Raw genomic sequence first — 9,983 nt, 5'->3', positions numbered from 1 at the left:
GGGGGTTGTTCCAAATTTCCTGGGGGGGTTTCCATGTGGGGAAAAATTGAGGAAAATGGTGAAAATACATAATTTTTAAAGAAAATTCTCAGGGTGGGGGGTTTCCTGAAGCCCAAAAAACCCCTCTGGATCCGCCACTGCTTACACTTTGTCTTTTGTAGAAGAAGCTAGAAGAAGGTTAGATTAAATGCCAGGAAACTTGATAGAATATTTACATTATTTTCCATATCTTTGATATCTTTCAATGATTACTATATTTGAATCGGTAATCAATATGCTGTACCAACTCGAGATATATCGCCATGAGCATTACGTGGCATTTTATTGTTTAAGGGTATAGCTTTAGGTCGTTCAAAGTTTTGTGTCTTCAAAACGCTCATCCTCACAATTCCAAGGGTAAGTTACGTCACTTACGTTTTCTACATCCATGCTATATGTAATATGTTGTTCAAAAGAATTACGCGGCACCGTAACTGTAAATTGACCGTCTTTTAACCCTTTCACCACTGTGGACCACAATGGACTCATCCAGATAAATGGATGGTAGAGTCTACTCAAGTTACCTAGGGGTGAAAGGGTTAATTCGGGTGACGCTCCTCTAACTTATTAGCCTTGCAATTGGTTATTTATTTTTGTTTTATCTGAAACTAATCATTTGTTTAAGGGGTGCAGAGTAATGTATGTGAGCACATCCCCTGCCTTTTAGGGGATGGCATAATCTGGTCAAGGCAGCATTATACTCTAACGGTCATGTTATTCTGACAGCAGTATGACCAAAGGTATCCAGGAAGACACCACCGACATACGGAGATTGCACAAGTCGTTAGTTGATCATGCAGTGAGATTAATAGAATCCATCCCTAATGAGAGGTATGGATAATGTTATTCAAACCCAAGGGATAAAATATTGAGCTGGAGACCTGAGGCTTTGCCGAGGGTCTTTTGCTCAATATTTTATCCCGATTGTTTGAATAACCTTATCCTAACCTCACATCAGGGATGAATTCTATTTCTTGCTTATTACCTAAAACAGCTGCTTTTCTAGTAAAGCTGTAAACTGTCCGCACATTTCTCATTTGCATATATATGAAGCCATGATCGCAATTGTTAGTGACGTCATGACCCTGACCGACCCCAAAAACGTCATAAAATGACGTCACGAACAATAGCGTGACCCCAAAAATGTCACTATAATTCCCCCGCCAGTCTGCGCGTATAAGCGATCTAGACCCGTGGGTCGGATAGAACTTTTCAGCAACGCCGGAATTGCGGATATCTCGTTCGAGTATGCAAGAAACTGCAGTCTATTCTGTCCGGTGAGTTGCACGGGTAATTATATGATACTACAAACATAATAACTAAAAGAAATAAACAAGCTCATCAGTGTTTAATGATATATGCATGTTTATAAACAATAAATTATATCACCTTTAATTGTTATTTTTGCAAACGATATTCCAAATTTATATTTAAAACCCTATTGACATTGTCCAAGTAAAACATACTCTCATTAACACTTGAACTAAGAGTCACATTCTTATTTAAACCTTTCGTTGATGAATCCCGTAACGCTTTCTGTTAAAAACGAACTCCCAGTATAAGTGTTTTTTTAAGGGAGGGGAAGGGGGAGGGGAGTTAAATTAAAAAGAAAACCAAATTAAATAGAATGTCTGCAAACTGCACTAATATTAGTTGCTTATTTCATGATGTTATTAATTAGAAAAATATGTTAAAATAAGACATGCCGAGGGTTTACGTTATGTAAGTAAGACGGAAAAGAATCGGTAAGGGAAGCCGTCGTCTTAAAGTCGATTTAGTGATGGAATGGGTTAATGAAATGGTTATTATGGTCATCAGTGTTGTATGTTAGACTATAAATTAAGCATTAAAATGCTTAAAATGCATTACGATCACAATCACAAAGCCAAGAGATTAGAGAACCTTCCAACGGATTATAGCATGTGTCAATGGTTTATAGCATGTTTCAACGGATTATAGCATGTGTCAACGGATTATAACATTTGTCAACGGATTATAGAATGTGTCAACGGATTATAGCATGTGTCAACGGATTATAGCATGTGTCAACGGATTATAGCATGTGTCCGGGGATTATAGCATGTGCCCGGGGATCATACATGTAGCATGTGTCAACGGATTATAACATGCGTCCGGGGATCATACATGTAGCATGTGTCAGCGGATTATAGCATGTGTCAACGGATTATAGCATGTGTCGAAGTATCATGGCACTTCTCGAGGGATTGAAGCACGTGTCATGGGATAATACATGTGGTGTGGTTCCAGTATAACATATATTGTTTGTGTCAAAGGATTATAGCATATGCTAAGGGATTTAACAAGTGTAGAAATAAATCGTTAACATAAATACTACTTATTGATTACAAAATAGTTTTGGGTCAATAGCAACTTGATTAAAATTAGCATTTCCACCAATGATAAAAAAAAATCACTCAGGAAGGAGGTAAACAACTCAATAAAATATATAAGGTTAGTGTATGATATTTTGCATGACTTGGCCAAGCAACATGTGTCAGACTGATACCAAACGGTAGATAATGAAAAAGCTTTCGATTCAATTGAATGGCGATTTACTTACAAATGTTTGCAATCTTTTAAATGTGACGACTCTTTCATTGATTCAATACTTAACAAAAAACCTTACCCTAACGGTAGAAACAATGAAATGTCCCTGATACTTTGATTCACAACGTCGATGATAGTAGCAGAATCCCTAATAACATGTCTGAAATGCATATCACCTATACAACTGAAAGTAAAGATATAAAAGTGTCAAAGTAGATGGTAACAATTATCGGCTAGAACAGTATACTGATTATGTGTTCTGCTAGATCCTTGCCAAAATAAGTGTGTTTGAGAATTATTTTGAAAGAGTCGGGTCTAAAGTGTCAACTAACATGGGTTGGGAAAAATATACTGAGATGACATGTTTTGCCTCGAGCGTAAACTCATACAGAACCAATGACAATGCCAAACTTAGCAACACTATTTTTCACTAGAATTATCAGGAATGAGAGAAATAAATTATTAAGAATTGAAAACATGTTAAATATTAGAAAATAAAACAAAATAACAGGAAGAAACCTTGATGAAACAAAAACGAAAGTATAAGTCATGTTTAAATGTATTACAATAATCCTTCAATATGGAAGAAGAACTTAAAAGTGATACATGTTGAAAGTTTTATAAAATATTTAAGATATCTTTAAAGATTCTTTGGAAGAACTTTGTTTGAAGACGAAAAGGTTAGATATTCAAAAATTTGGAAAACCAAAAGAACTTAGTGGTACTACATCAGAACAACAAATGAATTCCAGACGTTATTTCAGCATGGAATGTTTCCAATTTGATACTGACGTTAGGTCAGAGTTTGTTGATAAGGATAATTATGAATCACATTGCGTCAATTTTATGATGTTCAGTTGAAGATACAATTGATCAAATTGAAAACAAAACCTGGCCACGCAGGGAAAAACATATGTGATGAAGTACTACATCACCAATTCACGGACAACAGTCAGGCTCAAAGACGAATTAGAAAATAGAAATAAGCAGCACACGAATACTATTATGGACCAACACAACCAAATTTAAAACAGGTTTATACAGTTTGAAATATTAAGGCGACAACTGACTGATAGGAGAAAGAGTGTAGCAACTTAAAATTAAATACATTTTAATATATTTTATAAACATGATCAATTTATGATAATATACAATTTCATATTGTTTTGTAGAACATTAGTGTTGGGACCATAATGTAAGCTTTTTATTGTATAGTTGAAACAATGTAAGGGTTGTTCTACAGGCAATTGTATAGTTATGCGATCAACGTCCCTATTCTTTTTATTTAATTTGATCTTTTACGAGATATTAATTAGCCATGTTAATAAAATGTTTATTCACAATCATTCGTTTAAAGCAAAGAAATTGTGTTTTGTCCATATAACGTCTTGGTAAGACATTTTCTAGAGAAGAGTTGCAAACTTGATCAGCAGACAGTAGACCATTCATACAAAGAATGTAGATCGTTTGTTTGATTGCTTGTTTATGCTTATCTTCCTCTTGACACAAGAATGTCATGGACCAAAAACGTCAAAAGGAACTGAAAAAAACGATAAACACATCAAAAGCAGCTTAAAGCTTTAAAAATATTATATCAACGTTGTAATGAGTAGCGTAAACGCTATTTTATTTTATTATAGAGGAACATTTCGTGTATGTACTTAACTAATGGTTGTCAAAGGGGCCTATTCAAATTTTTCACTTAGTTTTTGTACATTGATACAATTATTAGAAACCTTGTTTTTTCAGATCACAACATGTGCCCATGACATGTTTAGCAGTGAATGGAGTATACCATATTCGTATGATTACATTTTGTATATCCGGTAGTTGGCTATCTGCTATTAAAACATATTTATTTTCCGTGATGACGATGGCCACGAGTCTGCTTTGGTTGGCGTATCTTGACAGGACTTGGGATGCTGTGACAAAGTTGGCTGGGAACCTGATGTTTGGCTGTTCCTGTGTTTATAAAAAAACCTTAACAGTCAACCATGATCGATAACGATCTAACGACCATTCAACGGTTTAATTGATATTTACTGTCATGTACTTTTTTTTGCAATATGCAACGTGTGTATTGAAAGATCTGTGATATTGCGATTATACAACTTTTGGTGGTAGTTTGGTATCATAAAACAAAACTGAAAAGAGGTATGGTGGTCAAATTGCTTGTACTTTCGTAAGTGGACTGTTATATGACTTTACAAAAACAAGTCCTTATAAGGAGAAGAAAACTACAGTATATGAGACCAAATATTTTGAAATGTTTAATTTAGCACTGTTGATTAGATCAGAAAGTTGGAAAGTGTAAGAAGGAATAATATTTTTTATAAGCTATGCACATATTGTCAGATTTTAAACATCTATCATGGTAAACCGAATAGATTACAGAATTGTTTTTCAAGATGCGCAATCGCAAATCTTTTTTATGTTCGTTATCGTAAGATACTGGATGTCGTACCATCTCAAATGACAATGTATTTTAATGTTTCAATTACACGTTAAAAGTACATACGGTATATGCTTTGTCCACTTAAACGTTGCCAACAGTGTGACAACGATGGCGGCAACACAAATTATTGTTAACAATGTCAAAGCGATGATCAAAGGTACGTTCCCGTCGCTACTGCTCGTCGAGTCAGGATCAGATTCCACAACCGTTGCACATTCTGATAAACAATACACACATAGGAAAATAATGTTTAATACAATTTCTATGCAATATTTTGTGAAGAATGCACCATGATTATGTTTTCTTCCACGACAAGTATCCACTAAAGCTACACAATTAATTTGAAGGAATTCAATAGATGTTAAATTTTGTTGTTGTTCAGTTTATGATAAATATGCTAAAAAATACACTAGAAAGTTGAAAGGGGATAAAATTAAATAAAAGAAAAAATATTCATATAGACAGCACTCTTTAAAATTAGGTGGCATTGCAATAGAAAGAAATCCAATGTACTGACGGATTGACATGAAGTTCTAGACATACAAAGGTTGCAATATGTTATAAGTGCAATATGTAAATTAGGACACAATATTAACAGCATTCTGGTAATGCCTATTTTACAACAAACGATATTACCGTCAGCATCACTTGCTGTGGTCCAGGCGTACGGATTGGACGAGGAGACACATCTCTGACAAGTGTCGTTTGTCTTCTTGGCTTCCTCTTCGTAGCAAGTCCCATTGATGAAGCAGTATCCGGACTAAAGAAAGGTGCAATTAACTATTGTTTGATACAGCTGATCAGCTTTTACGCCCCACCCCCTATCAAACGTAACCGTGGGTCGCGACCAAAGTGGGACACCCCGGAGGAGTTGTGTATATATCACTGTGCCAGGATACATTATTAAAAAACGTCACACATAAGTTTTCGTTGATTTCCATACCGTACTATGTCTTTTCAAATATCAATTACTAATGATTTAAGGTTCTTAAGTACCGCTTTATCGCAACCTTGTCCGTAGGTCGTCTCAAAGCGGTTCACAAATTATCATCCGTGGTTATAGGGCCTTTGTAACCATCCAATATCTTTCTTAACGCCATGGGGAACATACAGCCGGTGCTGCCATTTCGGCGCTCACAGCTAGCATTCAACAATTTTAACACTGTCCAATCACGTACTCGTTTACAGCTGAGTAGACTGGGACCAGCAGAGTAAAATATCTTGCTCAAAGATACAACACAGTGCCGTGCCGTGACTCGAACCGGCAACCTTTCGGTCACTAGCCCGGCGTCCTACCACTATACTACCCTGCCTACATAAACACGAGGGAATACATTTCAGAAGGAAAGCATATTTTTATATTTAGATTTTGATGCCTAGTTGCTACACATTTGGGAAGATCGTTGTTCTTAAATTGTTACAACGCATCGAAAATTCGTTGTTTTACAAATTAATGTTTTGATTAAACATGAAGATTTTGTAAAAAAAGAAGGAAACGACCTACCTCTGGGAAGTAAGAATACTTCCCTGTAGACTCAATAAAGCCTTGACAAGTTGAATCTAAAACAATGAATGGCAATCCTGAACTGAATGAATTGTCGTCCATCTTAAGGAACAACTGATATTCCAACACGAATACGTCCTCGTGACGTTCGGCATACGTCAGAGGACACGTGACCTGATATATATTCCTCTGGCGTCCAGGTACCTCCGAATAGCCAGCAAACGATCTTGATCCATTGTTATCAACCTGTTGAAAAGGTTTAAAACTCTTTTGTATGCATGTTTGTATCCGTAGTTTATCCATTGAAAATGTTAATAAATAAATATGAAAAATAACCAATTAATAACAAATAGCTAGAATAGCACACTGCATAATTCATTTACCGGAAATAAATATCTTCAATTCATTTTTTGTTATGAAATTGTGTTACAATTTAATGTGCTTGTATCATGCACAAAATGTAGATATTTTCTATGGCTTCCAAATACGGCCGCTCCCGCAAATGGTAAGTTTATCAATGACTTATAGATGCAAATGTAAGCGACGATGCCAATCATATTTAGAAGTAAAGTGACGAATACATGATCGACATTTCTGCTTTCTGAATGGTCTTAATATCTTTCGCAACTGATATACCTAGTCGCTTTGCTAAGTCGAGATTACCGGATTGTTTGTTGATTTTTTCACACGGGTGTTGGGCAGTTGCTGATCAAATCGCATTTTGTTAAAAAAAAACTCAGGTAAGCAGATACGAACATCATATAACAAATACTAATGATATCAATGATACTTGTTCTGAAATATAGCAAATTGAATTTCAGAAGTTCTTCACCATCGGAGAAATCATTATGTTTTTCGGGAGATTTCCAAAGTAAGGTTATCATAAATGTCATACTGTCGGCTCATAAACAAAATGCTATGACAATACGTCTCTGCAGTAGCAAATGTACATGCATACTATTGATAAACATTCGCTATAGTATGTTTTTGTAGCACGTTACAATGAGAAAGTTGTGAAATTGTGTAACTGGTATACTTAGTTTATGTGTTTTCATATCTAGATTCTAATCAGGTAGGACAGATATCCTGTCTGGCGGTTATCGTTATCAACAAGAAAGAAGTACATTATGCGTATTACTCACGTGAAACATGCTGTAGCGACATATGTACGTCCTGTTCGACGGGAAATCACCACCATTTACATACACCTCGAAACAGTCAACTCTGACATCACAGATAGGGTCAGGACCGAGATTAAGGTCGTCCACGTTTGGTGAAATTGTCAGGTCTACAGAGCAGTCGGCAGTAGCAAATCCTTCGCTGCATGAGCATTCACCTGTTACCAATCAATTATAATTCATAATATCATAAGTCAGCGTTATCAAGAAGCAATGCATTTTTGTTCCTGTATAGTTTTAATGTCTGATTGCTAATTCGAGTTAAAAAGGTTCAACCAACAATGGAAAAACCGACGTTATCAAAAGGAATACAGCAAATCTAAACTAAAATGGAAAAGGCAAAGGTGTTAACAGCAATCATCAATAACAAAGAATAGCTTGTGATCACATTATTGTCATAAATTATATCATTGACACAGAACCTATGATACCAACTCATTTCTAATATACACATGCTAATGTATGTATATAACTTCCTTAAATACAAAAGTGATTATATATGTAAAAAATCCCATTCGAAGTCTCTGGTACAAATTTTTTCTGTTTTGACAGAAAACTCCATTTTCTTATTATTTAATAGAAATGAGGAACATTGTACATGCCGATCCTCTCGTCAACTTAACACCTACTACTTCAAAGAAACAACTATTTTTTTCTACATAATATTTAACGCATGGATGAAAAGTCACGTTTTACCGTTTTCACAAATGCCATTATTAGTGCAATTGTTTGGACACGTCAGGTTCCGGACAAGTGACGCCGATTCGGGAAATGACTCCTGAATGGTGACATTTTTCTTCACCTCAGTCAGACACACCTGGCTTGCTCTGTCACTGGCAGCACCTGCCCACTCGGTATCTCCCGTAGCCTGTAAACATACCCCACTATATAAGTTCGCCTGTAGTATGTATACATACAAAGTATCATAAACTTACGATCTATATAAATATCACAATTGACAATTGCTTTGTCTGTATATCAAGACTACCATTACCTATGATTTGTTTGCATCAATAGTTACACAAACAAATTGGTTGTATTTGAAAACAATAACTCAAAATAATGGGTTGTTTTCTGTATTAACTGTAACATAAACTAATGGCTGTCTGTATTAACTGTACTATTATCTAATGGACTGCCTGTTAAAACACCATTAATTAATGGTGTGTCTGTATAAACAGTCACATAAGCTAATGCGATGTCCGTATAAATAGTCAAATAATGTGTTGATTGTATAAAAAGCAACATACAAATACGTTGAATGGGTTGTTATTTGTAAATACATTTAAGGATTGAATTCTGTTTTGTTGAGGTTTATGGGATATAAACCTCCATGGGTCTTGAGACACATTTTGAATTGGTCTCAAGACCCATTGAGTTTTATACCCCATAAACCTCAACAAAATGGGGTTCTATCCTTATATTTACATTCAGAGCGATATTGATATTTGTTCGGATAGTTTTTTAAAATATCGGTCGTGTGCAAGTCTAACACCACGGAAGGTATCAACATTTATAACGAGTCCTGGTTAGATGAATAAGGAAATTAAGATGTTAATTATTTTTTGAATTCAATTGAATACTTCTGACAAAAAAAACCAACAAATTGAAAACAATATATGATTGGAACTACTTCCCGCGTTCCGCGGAATAACAAAGTAATCAGGTTGATAATATGCTGATGTATTCATACGCCAACTGAAAAGTTCATTAAAAAATAACCTTTAAAATGTTAAGTATATTGAGTCCAAGTTAATGTGGAAATGTAAATATATATATATATACTTCCATTGTCTACTTAAATTTGAAACCATGTAAGCGACAGGAAAATGATCAATTTGGTTTGAAAATATGCTAAAGCAATACAATAAAGAATGTACTCTGAAAATTAAACAAAGTTCAACTCACTGCTGTTATACAATATGAACAATTGGGAAGATATTACATTCGGTCGTTCGTCAATACCTTATTATTATTATTATTTTATATGCATACATATACAACTGTACCATTATATCTAAAACACAGTTCTCAATCTCTGTATCGGAGTTGTCCACGTTCATTTCTTCGCATTGGATTCGTAATGGGTTTTGTGACATCTGGGCCTCACAGAAGATTCTTGCCTCTGTCTCAGTCATAGTACTCTACAGAGAGATTAAAAAGGACAAATGCCAAGTGTAGCGAGGATGGTAAGATAACACTCTCTCTCTCTCTCTCTCTCTCTCTCTCTCTCTCTCTC

The 9,983-nt window shown here is 35.2% G+C and overlaps 1 protein-coding gene across 2 annotated transcripts in view; it reads right to left on the bottom strand.

Moving 5' to 3' along the window:
- Positions 1 to 1,372: 1,372 nt before the first annotated feature.
- The window catches only part of LOC110465323, a 14,249-nt gene continuing 5,638 nt past the window's right edge, over positions 1,373 to 9,983 (bottom strand). The window contains exons 7-14 of one of the 2 annotated variants that reach the window (XM_021521054.1): positions 9,754 to 9,888; positions 8,441 to 8,612; positions 7,709 to 7,902; positions 6,567 to 6,812; positions 5,699 to 5,822; positions 5,126 to 5,279; positions 4,420 to 4,569; positions 1,373 to 4,147 (exon numbers count right to left, since the gene is read on the bottom strand). In XM_021521054.1, coding sequence (XP_021376729.1) covers positions 4,452 to 4,569; positions 5,126 to 5,279; positions 5,699 to 5,822; positions 6,567 to 6,812; positions 7,709 to 7,902; positions 8,441 to 8,612; positions 9,754 to 9,888 — 1,143 coding nt within the window. In that variant the 3' untranslated portion in view covers positions 1,373 to 4,147; positions 4,420 to 4,451. Of the gene's footprint in view, positions 4,570 to 5,125; positions 5,280 to 5,698; positions 5,823 to 6,566; positions 6,813 to 7,708; positions 7,903 to 8,440; positions 8,613 to 9,753; positions 9,889 to 9,983 lie in introns of both variants that reach the window. The other variant, XM_021521053.1, reaches the window with a different exon arrangement.

The sequence above is a fragment of the Mizuhopecten yessoensis genome, unplaced genomic scaffold (assembly GCF_002113885.1).
Source record: "Mizuhopecten yessoensis strain PY_sf001 unplaced genomic scaffold, ASM211388v2 scaffold11069, whole genome shotgun sequence".
NCBI lineage: Eukaryota > Metazoa > Mollusca > Bivalvia > Pectinida > Pectinidae > Mizuhopecten > Mizuhopecten yessoensis.
This window is presented reverse-complemented; position numbering and strand designations above follow the sequence as displayed.